The sequence below is a fragment of the Panicum virgatum genome, chromosome 4N (assembly GCF_016808335.1).
Source record: "Panicum virgatum strain AP13 chromosome 4N, P.virgatum_v5, whole genome shotgun sequence".
Taxonomy (NCBI): Eukaryota; Viridiplantae; Streptophyta; class Magnoliopsida; order Poales; family Poaceae; genus Panicum; species Panicum virgatum.
In genome coordinates this window covers 3,585,461-3,602,583 of record NC_053148.1, presented here as the reverse complement: position 1 = coordinate 3,602,583, position 17,123 = coordinate 3,585,461, and the positions used below count along the sequence as shown (strand labels likewise).

General features: G+C 50.4%; 3 protein-coding genes and 1 non-coding gene across 4 annotated transcripts; all 4 read left to right on the top strand.

Moving 5' to 3' along the window:
- Positions 1-8,760: 8,760 nt before the first annotated feature.
- Positions 8,761-9,411, top strand: LOC120670460. Its single transcript, XM_039950558.1, has one exon. It carries the CDS (start codon positions 8,761-8,763, stop codon positions 9,409-9,411), a length of 651 nt encoding a protein of 216 aa, XP_039806492.1.
- Positions 9,412-10,541: 1,130 nt separating this feature from the next.
- Positions 10,542-11,906, top strand: LOC120670457 (uncharacterized mitochondrial protein AtMg00810-like). The gene is made up of 2 exons (XM_039950555.1): positions 10,542-11,282; positions 11,724-11,906. The coding sequence occupies exons 1-2, from the start codon at positions 10,542-10,544 to the stop codon at positions 11,904-11,906; spliced, it is 924 nt and encodes a 307-aa protein (XP_039806489.1).
- Positions 11,907-11,960: 54 nt separating this feature from the next.
- On the top strand, positions 11,961-12,099 carry LOC120671703. The gene has a single exon (XR_005673799.1). It is a non-coding gene; the product is annotated as a small nucleolar RNA Z247 (small nucleolar RNA).
- Positions 12,100-15,258: 3,159 nt separating this feature from the next.
- LOC120671106 lies at positions 15,259-15,779 on the top strand. The gene has a single exon (XM_039951345.1). The coding sequence runs from the start codon at positions 15,310-15,312 to the stop codon at positions 15,646-15,648; it is 339 nt and encodes a 112-aa protein (XP_039807279.1). The 5' UTR covers positions 15,259-15,309; the 3' UTR covers positions 15,649-15,779.
- The last annotated feature ends 1,344 nt before the right edge of the window (positions 15,780-17,123 follow it).

Below are 17,123 nucleotides of genomic sequence, written 5' to 3'. Positions count from 1 at the left end.
GTAGTAGGTGGTTTCATTGTCCTCACAGCTTCTTGACTCTTTAGGCCGATCTCGATTCCCCGTTCATGCACCAGGAATCCCAGAAATTGACCGGCCGATACGCCGAAGGCACACTTCTTTGGGTTCATTTTGAGCCCAAACCTTCAAGTCCGTTCCAGAACTTGGCGCAGATCTTCTAGATGCCCCCCAGCTGATTTGGACTTGACCACAACATCATCAATGTAGATTTCTGCCAATTTGCTGATGAGATCATGAAAAATGTAATTCATGGCACGTTGGTACGTTGCACCGGCATTTTTCAGTCCAAAGGTCATAACCAAGTACTCGAACAAGCCGACCGCGCCTGGCACTCTGAACGCGGTCTTGTTCACGTCTTCCGGGGCCATGAAGATCTGGTTGTAACCAGCATTGCCGTCCATGAAACTCATCATTTTGTGGCCAGCAGCTGCGTTGATCAATGTCTCTGCAACAGGCATCGGGTATTCATCCTTCGGCATTGCTCTGTTGAGATCTCTAAAATCGACGCAGACACGCCATCGGCCATCCTTCTTTTGCACCAGTACCACACTGGAGATCCATTCTGCATAACGGCAAGGCCTGATGAACCTAGCATCCAGCATCTTCTCCACCTCTTTCTTGACTTCTTCTAGGACTTCGGCCTTCATCTGACGTGCTCGTTGCTGAAATGGACGAAACCCCTTCTTGAGCGGGAGCCGATGCTCGATGATGCTTCTATCCAGACCGGGCATCTCAGTGTAGTCCATGCGAAACAGTCCCGGTACTCTTTCAGTAATGCAATCATCTCCTCACGCAAGACCGGATCCAACTTCTTGCTGATAAATGTCTGCCGTGGCTTATCCCCAGGACCGATGTCAACCTCTTCCAAATCGTCAGCTGACGTGAACCCGTATCCTAGTTTGCCGTCGTCTGAAAAACCAGCTGCGAACGCAGGCGAGTCTTCATTATCCACAAGATCAGCGGCAAACACAGGGAGATGACAAGAAAAATTATTCGGCCAACCGCACGAGCTGGCCGCTCCTATACTTCCATTATCATTCGGAACCAAATAGTCGATGAGAGGCCAACTGCCAGAGCAGGCCATCGTATGTACATGATGTAAGAATTCCGAACACAAACAGGATTTTTCTATTTTTTGGGGCCGGTCGATGGGACCGGCCTCTCTATCAGCATGCCAGGATGTGTCTACTCTATGAGGCCAGTGGATAAGACCAGCCTCAGTCCATTTTTTGTCGCTTTGATTCGATCACAATCTTCCAGGGCGATCCCTGAGATCGGCTCTTGCCCATCCGCATCCCAAGCATTCATGTCTGCGAGGGATACCTCGCTGGAGTCATCTGCACGGACTACCTCCACTTCATCGCCATCCCATTGGATGAGATACTGATGCATTGTGGAAGGGATACAACAGTTGGCATGAATCCAGTTCCTCCCAAGCAACACCGTGTATGTACTCTTGCTGTTGACGATGAAGAACGAAGTCGGGATCGTCTTGCGGCCAACTGTCAGCTCCACATTAAGAACACCCAATGCTTCTGATGGTTGTCCGTTGAAGTCATTAAGCATCACATTGGTCTTGATCAGATCGGCAGAAGAACGACCCAATCGGCGCAGCACAGAGTATGGCATCAGGTTGACTGTGGCACCAGTGTCGACTAACATCCTGTTCACAGGCTTGCCATTGATGAAGCCCTTGAGATATAACCCCTTCAGGTGCTTGTAGCTCTTCTCCTTGGGCTTCTCGAAGATGATCGGCTGCGGGCCGAGATCCAGCTGCGCGATGGCCAACTCTTCCGATTGGGGTGCCCGAAACTCCGATGGGAGCACGAACACCATATTCACATCAGCCGATGGCTTCTCATCGGCTTTTGTCTGCTTGGGGCACCACTCCTTCCTTGGAGGGCGCCTCTCCTCCCTTCGCGGTCGCCTGACCTACTCTGCGAGATCCGGACGCGCCTTCCTCAGCACGTCGAGGTACTTTGCTTCCGCCTCTTCCAAGTTGCGCAAACGCTGCACTCTGCGCTTGTGCGAGCAATTAAGCCCGTCAGGACACCACCGTGGGCGATGGTACCTGTCTTCTTCTTCTGGCTCGGAATCACCCCTGGATGGGCGCCTCACATGATCGTCTTGACGTGTTCTGGGGCCTAAGCGCCGGAATACCGATGTCTCGTCCCGCTGGCGCCCTCGAGGCCTACACTCCAAGCAATCATCTATAGTAGGCAATCGGCTCATGCCGGAGTTCCAGCAATACCTGAAGAACGGGCAATGCCAGTGGTCGCGTATAGCCTGGCGTCTCCCCAGTGTCCTTCCTGTGCGGTGCTCGTACTCGTCCTCTTTCGATTCGTACCGGCGGTGCAGCTTGTACTGGTACTGGTACTTTCCCAGAAGCCGATTAGAAGCTGTAAGCTGGTTGCGGATGTGACGCACTTGCTCTTCAGTCACATGTCGCTGCTCTAGCTCGCGTTCATCCTGCGGCCGTTTGCCAGAAGCGGCCTCTCTCCTCTGCTTGTCATGGCGACGCATGGGTCCCACCATGTTGACCTGTAATGCTAGATCCTGGCCCTCGGATCCGAAGTTCGACAACTCCAGGACATTAGCTTGCGGGAAGGGCTTCGTGTCAACCTTCATTGTGTGTTGAGCCAGGATTAATCGGCCTTGCTCGATAGCCGATTGGATCTGACGACGCAGCTCCTTGCATTCACCCGTGGCATGAATGAATGAGTGGTGCCATTTGCAGTACGGCCTCCCCTGCAGCTCTTGTGCCGTCGGTAACTTGTGATTCTCTGGGAGCTTCAGTTGTTTTTCCTTGAGGAGCAGATCAAATATCTGCTCTGCTTTCGTCACATCAAAGTCGAAGCCCTTTACAAGCCCCTACTGTTTGATCCACTTGCACGGGACAGTGTTTGCCCCCCGAGTCCACTCTGCTACGGCCACTTCTTGCTCCTTGCCAGAGTCACCAGATTCTTCTGCCTGGGCCATATTTACATGGCGCTTGAACTTGTCTTAGTACAGCTCAGGATGATAATGATCATATGCCGTAAGCTTCTGCACCAGGTGCGCCAGAGACGTGAACTCCAATTGAAAAGCCAGATCCTTGATCGGCTTAGCGAGTCCCAGAACTGCCAAATCGACTGCCTTCTTCTCTGTGATACGCGATGAGTAGCATCGATTCTTGACTTCCCTGAAGCGCTGTATGTACTCCGACACGGTCTCTCCTCGCTTTTGCCTGACTTGGGCGAGGTCGGCAATTCCAGCTTCAGCAGCCTCCGAGTGGTACTGGGTATGGAATTGATCTTCTAGCTGCCTCCAAGTTCGAATCGAATCTGGAGCCAATGACACGTACCATCCGAAAGCTGGGCTTGTAAGGAATTGGCCGAAGAACCGGACCCTCAGAGGATTCGACACTGAAATCATCCCAAGCTACGTTTAGTATCGGCTCACATGCTCTATGGAGCTGGCTCCTTCTGACCCGTTGAACTTGGTGAACTCAGGAAGCCGATACTTGGGAGGCAGTGGGATCAAGTCATAGTCGCTTGGATACGGCTTGGAAGAGCCGATCGCTTTCCTCTTGGGCAGGATGCCGAACTGGTCTCTCAGTATTGCACTGACCTGCTCCACACTAAGAACTCCTGGGGCCGATGGCTCAGCACTCGGCCCAGTAGCGTACTTTGCCAGCCACGCTTGTTTCTCCGCGTCTGCTCCAGAAGCTCCTGGGTTTACCATCTGCACCGAGCGTGTTGGATTGATGCTGTCAGGGATGTAGGTGCACGTGTAGCCGTGCGGAATCTCCTTGGGTGGCTCGGTGAGGAATTGGCCTTCTCCAGGATCACCGCCGATCTTGTGGACGACGTAGATCGGTGAATTCTGTGGTTTTGGGGCCGCAAACGAGAATGGCAATACCGGTCTAGAATGCAGCGCAGCTTCCTCTGTGTGACTCCCCAGGGTTGGCCCCGATGGAGAGTACTGGTTCTTGATTATCTCCTGCATGACGCGATGCACCATGAGCTCAAGCTTGTTCATCAGGCTCTGAGAGTGCCGATGAAGCGAATGGGCCACCATGTAGTTCATCTCCTGACGCAGGGCCTTGGTGCGCTCCTCTGATGCTACAGACAGATCCACGTTGTCGAGAGCGCCTTCTGGCGAGAACCCCTTCCATCTGATGCCATGGTTGCGGGTCCTCTCAAAAGAGCCGATGAGATCGGCTTCCAGCAGAGCTTTTATCTCATCATACTTCTTCTTATGTTCAGGAGAGAGCTCTTCATACGTGACGGGCTTGGGAGCGGGTTCTTGATCTTGAGCTCCAGTCATTGTTGCAGTGGACGTTGTTGCCGAGAAGGGTCCCACCGGGCGTGCCAGAATGTGTTGTCGGTCGAAACCCACCGGCAAGCAGCGACGGGCAACAAGAAGAGCCGGGAGGTTGCCGGGGCGCTGGCAGGCACTGCTCCCTCGTCGAAGGCCCGCAATTCCGTAACGCGCCCGGAGGTTCTATGGAAAACCGGGCGTGCCACCTGACCTATACCCGATCAGGAGGGTGTGAACGTGCTCCAAACAGTTTTCTGCGTACAAAGACACGTGTAAACGTAAGTCCGAGCCGTGGTCGGCTCCCCGAGACGACTCTTGCATCGGCTTTAAAGAGCCGATCAAGTCCCGGTGTCGGATTGGATCTGCATCTATCCATATACTGATGAATAAAGCAAATAACTAAAAAGCTGCTTCAATTAAATCTAGCTAATCTAATCCACGATGGTAAAAGCTTCACTGCTAGATCGGAACATTCTACACGTGACTAGGCCTAATGAACGTAACAGACAACTGAATCGAAACCCAAAACAGAGGCCTAAGAACTAGCAAGAGCCGATTCCCAGAACAATCCCTATCAAGGCTAAGATAAAGCATCTACTACGCCACCGGATCATCCAATCCGTTTGCAAGGCCTAACCTAGCAGATATTACGCCAACTCCTAAGATAAGAGCAAACCATAATAGATTAGATCTACTAGACATAAAAGAAGCAGGGTGTTGCCTCTGTGCGACTAATTCTATATGACAAGAACTAGCATAAGATCGAAACGTGACGGCACAGAGACAACGTGACATTCGTAGATGATAAGCAACAAAGCACAACAGATGTACTAAAAGCCATGCTACGAATATCAGGATAACTAGCATTACTCGCCATAAAAAACACTTCAGTACGAGTAATACCAAGGTAAAAGCAAGAACAACACTGCCCTGATCGCAAGAAGCGATCAGGGCAGCATGGCCTAAAATTAGGGGTGGCGATGCCCCGAGAGTTGTTGTTTGCGAGACGTGATGACGCTCTCCCTTTACGAATAACAAAGAGGTACATATTTATAGTCCGGAGACTTGGGAAACAATCTAAACTAATCATGTCCCGATTGGACTCTATCTCTAATCTTGAACTAAATCTATGGATTCATGGCCCACGTGGCCCAGATGCTCACGCAGGAGCCGATTTACAAGTCTTCTTCAATCTTCTGCTTTAAGCCCATCTTACTTTCGGCCCATAAATTAACCCTGTTAATTTATGGCGATAACACCCTTCACCCGGGTTTTGGCAGGCGTGATTCAGACATCGGGGTGATGATGGGAACAGTTGACGTGTGGGGCCCGACGGGGTTTTCACGTGTCATGTGAGTTAGGTCCACCTTGCAAGGTTAAATCGGATCGATTCGCCGTGACTCGCGGATACGAGAGCCTTGGTCACTGTGTCACATCGTAGTAAGAAAGTGGAATGAGAATGGAATAGAAAAGGTTGGGCGGTGAGTTACTGAAGGATAATCTGATCCACCCTGTGTGCTCTAGATGTTCAGGCGAATTTAGTTAATACTCGCTGTACTAAATGGAGCTAAAATATTGAAAGTAAGGATTCACTTCTAGCAGCCTTTCAGCAAAAGAACTCCAGAGCCAAAAAGCTTTGCATGTTTAGGTAATGGGCTATGTATACCCAAAGTCGGGTAAGCCTTGCTGAGTATTAGTATACTCAGGGTTGTTGTTGTAACCCTCCTGAGCAGGTTGTGTCCCCGCTGACTTCGAGGAGGTCTGTGCGTCCTGGATTGGACAACCGCTTCCTCCTGGGTGGACCGTCGAGTGGGCCTCGTCTTTCCCGTGAAGATCGAGCAGGTTGGCATCATATCGGTGGGCAGGATGTGGAGCTCACCTTGTATCGTCGTGGTGGTTATCGTATTGTTTTTCGAACTCGGTTTTAAACTTCCGCTGTGTTTTGAACTCTGTCGTTTATACTTAAAGCTTTTATGTAAAATCGGTGTTGTAAATTAATTTGAAGATTTCTGTATGCTGGTATCACCTGTGCTCGTCTTCGTACGGGTCTACTAGTGCAATTATGATCCTGGAGTACAGTAGTTTAATCGGGATTTACCCGACAGCCTGTCAGATTACACCGTTTTAAGTGCACAGTAACTTGATTAAGTATTAAGATGATAATTAGCACACTTAAACCGGTTTAATTTGAGCGGTGCTGCTACACCACTGGTCGTTCTATACAAACAAAAAGAAATACTTAAAATCCAAGGTGATCCTCTTTACATAGTTCATTTTAATCTAGTTAGGATATGCTTAGCCACATTTATTGCTAGAGCAAAATAGGATAGACAAATCCAAGTAATTATATATACCCCCATTTAATTGAAGATGATTTTTCCATTGTACAATATATGCCAATGGCACCATTTTGTTGATATGACCTTGAGCAAGCTACGCATATAACAATAACGAGCCCAGTGGAGCGAAAACGGAAGAAATTTCCCTGCGGCGGTGCCGCACAGCATAGCGCCGCCTAGGATCACGCCGCGTTGCTAATTCCTGCTCGGCTCCGTCGCAGAGGTCACCTCCAGCGACCAGCGCTGTGCGGCACCGCCGTAGGGAATTTTCCTCCAGCGAAAACAGCCAACACCTCTGAAATGGAATCATGCGCTTCAGTTAGCCCAATTAGATCTGTGTAGATGTACTACTGTGTCGTTCGGCCGGCCAAGTGCAACTCAAATTTGCATTGCACTTTTTCTTAGAAAAATAACTTTAACTTGTAGTGTTGAATAATGGGAAAACTTCCTTGGAGGAGAAGTACTAATTGGACTGCTCTTGGAACACAAGTTTATCCTGTGCTGCCTTTGACCTATGTGCACGTGATGCACGCTTGCTTGCCTGTCCGGTAATGGAGGCAGAATTACGGCCTGTCCGTTCATATTGCTGTAGTTTTTAATGGCGATTTGCAAATGACGGCCTTTGGCAATTCAAACCGACGTTTTAGTGTTTTACTACATGTTTGGCCCCGAGAAATTTAGAAAAACAGCCACTGCGCTGCCGTGCGTACATACGTCGAGATCCCCAGAAAGGCCAAAATGGTTGCGTTTGGCAGTCTCGGCCACCGTCCGTCCTGCTGCTCTTCGTCTCCCTCCAGGAGTTGTCGGGTTCTGTTCTGGGCCTTCAATTCGTTCTCAGTCCATGATAGTCGCCGTCAGAGTCCTGTGTCGTTTCCTGTGGGGCGTGTCTCCATCTGTTTTCTCCCCTTTGTACTTGCCTCGCCGCCGCCGGCCGGATTCTTCGTCGTGTTCCTCGTTTCTTGGAACAAAGTTAGTTTTGACGTTGAACGGCAGATCATTGTGAGCATGCATGACTTGGTAAACTTCACATGGCGCGCTGAAGCGAGCAGTTTGACAAGTTGTTGTACTGCTGCTTCTTGGAAGAAGAAAAAACTCTTGTACTACTGCTGCTTGGACAGTACGCGTGTACTATGGAGTGGCTGGGAGGCAGCCAATGCAATTGCAAATACAGTAGTATCAACCCCTAGCCTGTTTTCAGGTCATGGCCGCGCCGCTTGCGCCGGCAAGCACGGGCCCCGTCTCCTGGACTGGATGGTTTCGTCAATTCTTCTATCTGGATCACGTTGAAACTTGAACAGCGCCAATAGCAAGCCGCCGCATGCGTGCGGCAGATCGATCATATCTCTACACGGAAGGAGAGGCCGGCCGGCGGCAGGGTCGGAGCTCCGGTGCCCGCCGGCGAACTGCGCGATGGAGGGGATGGACGCTGTTAAACGAGTTGTAACAAATCATAGTCCAAGATATGGCCGGCTTAGAGATTAAGTTGTTGTACGTCGTGTACAGATAAGACTTGTAATTTCTGTTTGTAGTTATCTCTAAGCCGGACTCTCTTGAGATTATATATGTAATCATTGCGCATTGCGCCCAGATTAACACGAAATCGTCGTGCCTAAGAAACAAGGGCGACGTTCCCATCTACCTTCCATAGCGCCTCTGATTTTTACATGGTAATCAGAGCTCCGGTGAACTAGGATCCATCCATGGCGTCCAGCTCGTTCTCCGCCAACCCGCTCCTCGGTCTCCAAGTTACCGAGAAGCTGATGTGTCAGAATCACGCAATGTGGTCGGCGCAAGTCCTAGCTGTTGGACTTGGTCACGTCCCTGTATACTCGCTCCACGATCCTACTTTTCTGGATCACATTGGTCCGTTAGGATAGGCGCACGTTGTGCTTGTGTACATGTATATATAGACAAACAGGAGATCAATACAAGTTGCGTTGACATTCCAATCCTCCTTCATGGTATCAGATGGGGAATCCGACGAGTTTGTTAACCCATTCTCATCACCTTTCTCGCCTCCTTCCGCTGCCATGGACGTCAGCTCCAGCTCCTCCACCGCGCAATCCCCTGATCCCATCGGCGATCTTCTTCGCATGCAAACATGGGACTGCCACCCCCTCCTCCAAACCCCACCATCTCTCTCGCCCAGATCCAGACGGTGAACATTCGCGCTCATGTTCATATCGTTCTTGATCTCGAGAACACCTCCTACTCTCAATGGCGGCGCCTCTTCGACACGGTCTTCGGCAAGTTCGGCCTTCGGGATCATGTCATCAGCAGCACCGCCACCCCTCGCTTCTCCGACTCTGAATGGGCCATGATCGACGAGTGCATCGTCAATTGGCTCTACATGACCATCTCCACCGAGCTTGTCGACATCGTCATGGAGCAGAACGACACCGCGCTCGCCGTCTGGACAGCGATTGAGGAACTCTTCCATGACAACCGACTCACACGCGCCGTCCATCTCGAGTCGGTGTTTCGCTCCCTCCTACAGGGCGATCTCTCCGTGACCGAGTACTGCTCCCAACTGAAGGTGTTGGCCGGCAAACTCGCTGATGTTGGCCATCCCATTCGTGAAGATAATCAAGTGGTGAACTTGCTGCGCGGCCTCAACCCTAGACTTCGCCACATGATCTCCTCCATCAACACGCAAGATCCCCTTCCCTCCTTCCGCAAGGTGCGCTCTCAACTTCTTCTTGAGGAGAAAAGTCTCAAGAATCAAGAGAAGCAATTCGGCGCCGCCGCTTAGGCTCTCTACGCCGGGCGCCCTTCGTCGTCACCCTCGTCTCCGAGCGCGCCCGCCGGTGCCACCACCAATAAGAAGAGGAAGAAAGGGAAGCCACCTTCCACCGGCGGATCATCGTCGAACCCCGCCACTGCCAGACCCACTGGCGGCGCCGACGGCGCTGGCACCTCCACCGCCCGTCCTCCGGTTCCATCTGCGGCCCAGTGGCAGGCTGGGTTCAACCCGTGGACCGGCATGGTGCAGGCCTGGCCCATGCCGTTCCGCGTCCTGGCTGCTGGTGTTCTCGGGCCCAGGCCCGGTCTGCCGCAACAGCAGGCGTTTGCGGCCCAACTCCCCTCCAACGCCGGTGCATCGTCTGCGACACCGCAACCCTGGGATCACAGCGCCCTCCTCGCGGCACTGAACAACATCGCCTCCAACCCTGCTGGCAGCACCTCCGACTGGTACCTCGACACTAGTGCGTCGTCCCACATATCCTCTAACCCTGCTCATCTTCACTCTATCTCCCCCTCCTCTCTACCCACCTCCATTGTTGTTGGCAATGGAGCTTCTCTTCCCATCACTCATACAGGCATCTCCTCTATTCCCACCTCTCACAATGCATTGCACCTCAACAATGTTCTCGTTTCCCCTGATTTAATTAAGAACCTTGTTTCTGTTCGTGCCCTTACCCGTGATAATGCCATTACCGTTGAATTTGTCTCTTCTGGCTTTTCCATAAAGGATATTCATTCCAAAGGAGGTGATTCTGTGATGTGAAAGCAATGGTGATCTCTACCCTTTGCGTTCGTCCTCACAACTGCTCACCGCATGGAAACCTCTCCGAGCGCGTGTATTGTCAGCAGCTGGTGGGGTTCGTCGATCCAGACAAACCCGACGCTGTCTGCCTCCTGTCCAAGAGTCTTTATGGACTCAAGCAGGCACCACGCGCCTGGTACGAGCGCTTCGCCGGGTTCATCAGCACGATTGGATTCACGCCGACGCGCTCCGACACTTCCCTCTTCGTTCTTCGTCGCGGGACAGAGATGGCCTACCTTCTCCTGTACGTCGACGACATGATCATCATGGCTTCTTCTTCGGCTCTTCTTTAGCGCATCATCGCCGAGCTACAAGCAGAATTTGCACTCAAGGACATGGGTAACCTTCACTTCTTTCTCGGTGTTGAGGTCACGTGGTCTGCCAGCGGATTCCACTTGTCTCAAGCCCAATATGCTGAAGAGTTGCTTGATCGTGCTGGCATGTCCAATTGCCGCCCGATCTCCACGCCAATCGACGTCAAGCCCAAGCTGTCAACATCTAGTGGTGAACCTATTTCTGGTCCATCGGAGTGCATGAAGCTCGCTGGAGCTCTTCAATGGCTAACCCTCACGCGGCCGGACATTGCTCATGCCGTGCAGCAAATCTGCTTGCATATGCATGACCCACGTGAAGGTCACCTGGCTCTCGTCAAGCGTGTTCTTCGCTACATTCAGGGCACCACTGATCACGGTCTGCATCTCCTAGTCTCAAAGTCACTAGACATCGTCGCCTACTTCGACGCAGATTGGGCGGGCTGCCCGGACACACGATGCTCTACGTCAGGTTACTGCATCTACCTTGGCGATGCACTTGTATCCTGGTCCTCCAAGCGCCAGCCTACAGTGTTGTGTTCCAGTACCGAGGCAGAGTACAGGGCTGTCGCCAATACCGTGTCCGAGTGCTGCTGGCTTCAACAACTCTTGGGTGAGCTATCTGTTCCTGTAGCCAAGGCTACTCTGGTGTACTGTGACAACATCTCCTCCGTGTACATGGCGTCCAATCCAGTTCACCATCGGCGGACAAAACATATTGAGCTCGACATTCATTTTGTTCGAGAGAAGGTGGCCGTCGGCGATGTTCGTGTTCTCCATGTTCCTACAAGCCAGCAATTTGCAGATATCATGACAAAAGGACTGCCTACTTCGGTGTTCCAGGAGTTTCGATCCAGTCTTGGCATCTCAGCGCCCGATGCTACGACTGCCGGGGGGTGTTGGAGACGTGGTCACGTCCCTGTATACTCGCTCCACGATCCTACTTTTCTGGATCATGTTGGTCCGTTAGGATAGGCGCACGTTGTGCTGTGTACATGTATATATAGACTAACAGGAGATCAATACAAGTTGCGTTGACACTCCAATCCTCCTTCACTGGCTACGCTACGGGGTGCCAGGCTCGAGCGCTTTGTCATTAGCAAAGCAGTTGCTCCTGCTGCGACAATTGAAGAGAAAGATGCGGCAGGCAAGCCCGTGGTGGTGGATAATCCCGTTTACGACGAGTGGTTTGCCTCTGACTAACAGGTCTTAGGATTCCTCTTCTCGTCTCTGTCCAAAGAGATCTTGGCGCAGGTTGCCTCTGTCAAGACGGCGGCTGAAGCTTGGAAGGTGATTGGCGACATGTTCGCCTCTCACACGCGCGCACCGACGGTCAATGTCCGTCTGGCACTCGCCACCACCAAGAAGGACAACATGACGATCGCCTAGTACTACGGCAAGATGAAGGGCCTTGCAGATGAGATGGCTGCTGCTGGGAAGCCACCATTAGATGATGAAGAATTGGTAGCTTTTATCCTTAATGGACTTGATTCAGATTACAATGCTGTAACATCTGCTCTTGTAACTAGGGTAGAACCTATTTCTCTCCGTGAATTGTTCTCTCAGCTGCTAAGTTTTGAAACTAGATTAGAGCTGCAGCAAGGTGGTGGTTCTCCATCATCTGTTAACTCTGCAGGAAGGGGAGGACGTGGCAATGGACAGCAGAGGAACTATGGTGGCCAGCAGATGATGCGTGGCCTTGGGCGCTCCAATCCTGGACGTGGCCAAGGTCAAGGCCGTGGTCGCAGCTAACAGCAGCACCCCAACTTTTCCAACCAGCAGCAGCAACACAAGAACTACCCCAACATATCAAGCTTCGACTCCAACGGGCGCCCGATCTGCCACGTCTGCTTTAAAAGTGGACATATGGCCCCTGACTGCTGGCATGGGTTTGATGAAAACTATGTGCCTGAAGATCGTCACGTTGCTGCTGCCATGAGTTCCTCCTCTGCCGACGCTACCTGGTACACAGATTTCGGGTCTACTGATCACATCACCAGCAACTTGAAGAATTTGTCTATGCGTGACAAATACAATGGTGGCAACCAGATTCATACGGCAAGTGGTGCAGGTATGGAGATTAAACATATTGGTCATTCTATTGTTTCTACCCCTACTCGAAACTTGCATCTTAATCAAGTTCTTCATGTTCCTAAAGCCGCTAAGAATCTAGTATCTGTTCATCGTCTTGCTAAAGACAATTCTGCGTATCTTGAATTCCATCCTGATTATTTTTTGATAAAGGATCAGGCCACGAAGAACATCATACTTAGAGGGAGTTGTCGCAAGGGCCTCTATCCTCTTCCTCCAGCATCCATAATAAAGCAAGCTTTTGGTGATGTCAAGCCTTCCTTTGAGAGGTGGCACAGTCGTCTGGGACATCCTGCCAGTTCTATTGTGTCCAAGGTCATTAGTACCAACGGTTTACCTTGTTTAGATGATTTCAATAAAGAGTTAGTGTGTGATGCTTGTCAAAAGGCAAAAAGTCATCAACTTCCCTATCCTAAGTCCACTAGTGTGTCTAATCATCCTTTACAACTTATCTTTTCGGATGTTTGGGGCCCTGCGCCTGTTTCTATTGGAGGAAGGAAATATTATGTTAGCTTCATTGATGATTTCAGCAAATTTACTTGGGTTTATCTTATCAAGTTTAAATCTGAAGTTTTTGAGAAGTTTTGTGAGTTCCAAAATCTTGTAGAACGCATGTTCAATAGGAAAATTGTGGCGGTTCAAACCGATTGGGGTGGCGAATATCAAAAACTTAATTCCTTTTTTTTGCTCGCATTGGCATCTCGCCTCTTGTTTCTTGTCCTCATGCACATCAGCAAAATGGTGCCGCTGAACGCAAGCATAGACACATTGTTGAAGTTGGCCTGGCGCTTCTTGCTCATGCTTCAATGCCTCTCAAATATTGGGAGGATGCCTTTCTAGCCGCCACTTATCTTATAAATCGCACACCTAGTCGTGTTATTCATCATGAAACTCCTCTCGAGCGCTTACTTCATCAAAAACCAGATTACTCTTCTTTACGTGTCTTTGGATGCGTTTGTTGGCCAAACCTCCGACCCTACAATGCTCATAAGCTTGAATTCCGCTCTAAACAGTGTGTGTTCCTCGGGTACAGTAATCTACATAAAGGCTTTTAAGTGCCTTGATCCTTCCACAGGAAGGGTCTACATCTCTCGCGATGTTGTCTTTGATGAGATGATTTTTCCTTTTGCTCATATGCACCCTAATGCAGGCACCCGTCTTCGAGCGGAAATTTCTCTTCTCCCTCCTGAACTGTTACCATCATCTGATCATGGGGGAGAATCAATGAATGATCATATGTTTAATTCGCCTAACAATTCAGCTGAGATACCTGCAGGAAATAATAATGCAGGATCCTCTGGTGATGTACCTGGAGTGGACACGGTGTGTTCTCCTAGCACCAGATCCCATGGCAATTCGATGCCAGGTGACTCAGGCGAATCTGCGCCGGGATTCACCCCAGGTGCCCACCGACAGGACGCGGCAAATCTGGGCGGCAACTCGCCCTCGTCGCCCTCCACCAACGAACCAGAAGAGGCCGCGTGCTCCAGTCCACCGGGCGAGCAGCAGACTATGCCCGGCGATGCTCCTGTGGAGGATCTCCCACCAACATTTTCTCTGGCTGATCAACCTGCGTCATCAGTTGCTGCACCAACTACAGAAACAACAAGACCAAGGACTCGCCTCCAAAGTGGGATACACAAGGAAAAGGTATATACAGATGGTACTATTAAATACAAGCATAGTTTCTTTACATCATCTGGTGAACCACAATATTTGGATGAGGCCTTAGGTGATAAAAATTGGAAAGAGGCAATGGATATGGAATATTCAGCATTGATGAAAAATAAAACCTGGCACTTGGTTCCTCCTAAGAAAGGTAGCAATATTATAGATTGTAAGTGGGTATACAAGATCAAAAGGAAATCTGATGGGAGCCTTGATAGATATAAAGCTCGGTTAGTGGCAAAGGGTTTCAAGCAAAGATATGGTATAGATTATGAAGACACATTCAGTCCTGTAGTTAAGGCCACAACGATAAGGATAATCTTGTCCATAGCTGTTTCTAGAGGATGGAGCCTCAGACAGTTAGATGTTCAAAATGCTTTCCTTCGTGGTTTTTTGGAGGAAGAGGTCTACATGAAACAACCACCAGGATATGAAGATAAATCTCGACCTGAGTTTGTTTGCAAGTTAGACAAGGCTTTGTATGGACTTAAACAAACACCTCGAGCATGGTACTCAAGGTTGAGCACAAAGTTATATAGCATGGGATTCAAGTCTTCTAAAGCAGATACGTATTTATTCTTTTACAGTAAAGGCAATACTTCTATGTTTGTGCTTATTTATGTTGATGATATCATTGTGGCCAGCTCAACACAAAGTGCAACTACGGCATTGCTGCTAGATTTAAACAAAGAGTTTGCCTTGAAGGACTTGGGAGACTTACACTACTTTCTTGGTATAGAAGTCAGCAAGATATGCGATGGCATAATTTTGTCACAAGGAAAATATGCCTCAGACATACTCAAACGAGTTGGCATGAGTGATTGTAAACCGGTCAGCACGCCTCTATCTACTTCAGAGAAGCTTTCAGTGCATGAAGGAGATCCTCTCGGTCCTCTTCGTGCTCGGCCCGGCCGGCTCCCTAGTCCCAAAGTATAAAGCGGAGAGGCGTGCGTGTAAGGCAGCGCAGCTCACAGATGGTTGCCGACGGACACCCGCCTGTCCTCGGTTCCGGTCTCCGCAGTTGCGCGTCGCCATGGACGGCCAGCCGGCCCTGAGCAAGATCGGCCTCGCCGTGCTGGCGTGCAACTCGGCGCTCGCTATCTGGAACTCCTGGGGCGACGCGGGCTCCGTGGTGTTCGTGCTCGCCGCCGACGCCGCGCTCCTGCTGCTCTTCCTCTGCTTCCGCAGGGTCGAGCGCGCCGGCGGGGGCGGCCGGAGAGCCAGGGCGGCGGTGTGGGCGCTGACGACGCTGCTCACGGCCATGTTCGCGTCCAGGGTCGCGCCGCTCATGCCGCCGGCCGCCGGCGCCGTTGTCTGGGCGATGGCGGTGGCCACCGCGGCGGGCGGCTTCTGGGCGTTCTTCCTTGCTTAATTACTTGCTCTCCCTTATGATGAGCCGCGATGGTTTTGTACTTGCTGATGAGTTCCTGTTCGTAGCTGCGTGAGACGTTTGCGGCTGAATCCAGTGTCTTTTTTTTTCCTTACTAAAAGCAGAGAAATTTGCAGTCCACATTTGTTCATCAGGCATCGATCTCCCTACTAACCTTGCACGAACGAAACGGATAACCATGGTCCATAACGCAAACCGACTTCATCAAAGCTCTACTCTATCTATGGCGAGGCCGCCTTCGTTGCCGGTTTTGTCCGCAGCGCCGCTGCTCATCGTCTCCTGGAGCGGCGTGGGCGCTACCTCTCGGCCGGTACTCCTCGCCGGCCATGCTCATGATGATGGCCGGCCGCGGCGGGTGCCTCAAACCGACTGAGGAAGGCTGCTTGTCGTGGTCATCACCCTCGTCGTAGGAGCAGGTCACGTTCTGTTCCGTCGCCGAATGGCAAGGTCACAGAGGCTGTTTGAGACCTCAGGCAACTGTCGCCGGCCTGTTGGCGCGCTCCATACCAAGCCGGGTGGAGACCACGCACGTCGCGGAACAAGCTCAGGACCAACCCAATCGCAATGTCTTTGCTAGCACATCTGGTACATGAGCATTCAGGATTTCAGGTCTGCCAAATGGCACTGTAAAAAATTGAGATCACACGCCGTGCGTGCGTGGCAGGATCAGTGGAGACGACGATGCTATGGCTTTCTTGCTCGGACGGCGCCGTATGAGGTCAAAAGTTTGTGAAATCTGCCCATAAAACCGGTGAGGTCTACCGTCGGCACCGCCGCGCACCAGTTCGGTTGATTTTGCTAAAAAAAAACACTTCGGTTGATGTCGTCCACACGGCACACCGTCAGAAAGTCGCCCGACAGTACTACGTCGTCACAGCACTGTGAGAACTCCGCCGACGGTTCAAACATCATGCATGGTCACATCTCCGGCCGGGAGACATGCATGTGAAACGCCTGCCTATCTGCCGTATGAGGTCGAAAGTTTATACAAATAAAAAAATTAACCAAATTTATACAAACAATTCTGAACAAAGCTTTGAGAAATAGATTTGAAAGAAAAAAAACTCTAAACAAAAAGCTTCTGTAAAAGTTTGGGCTAGAATATTTTGAGATCGACAAATTTTGGAGAGAAAAGTCGTGGTGCAAAAATTTTGTACAAGAAAAAATTTGGGAGCCAAAAAAGTCCAAGCAAAAGATTCTGAGATAGAGAAATTGGAGATAAATGTTTTGACAAAAAATTTCAAGATAAAAAAATAAAAGAAACAAAAAATTTGAAGACAAAAATTAGAATACATTAAAGTTTGGACTAGAATATTTTGAGATCCATAAATTTTGAAGAGAAAAGTCGTGGCGCAAAATTTTTGTACAAGAAAAAATTTGGGGGCCAAAAAAATCGAAGCAAAAGATTCTGAGATGGAGAAATTGGAGATAAATATTCTGACACAAAATTTTGAGAT

Excerpts from the sequence above, each read along its gene's own strand:
- LOC120670460 (XM_039950558.1), top strand. The coding sequence starts at position 8,761 with ATGGGACTGCCACCCCCTCCTCCAAACCCCACCATCTCTCTCGCCCAG.
- LOC120670457 (XM_039950555.1), top strand. The coding sequence starts at position 10,542 with ATGGGTAACCTTCACTTCTTTCTCGGTGTTGAGGTCACGTGGTCTGCC. Across the intron at positions 11,283-11,723 it reads AGAAGGTGGCCGTCGGCGAT|GTCTTAGGATTCCTCTTCTC; the intron begins GTTCGTGTTCTC and ends TCTGACTAACAG.
- LOC120671106 (XM_039951345.1), top strand. The coding sequence starts at position 15,310 with ATGGACGGCCAGCCGGCCCTGAGCAAGATCGGCCTCGCCGTGCTGGCG.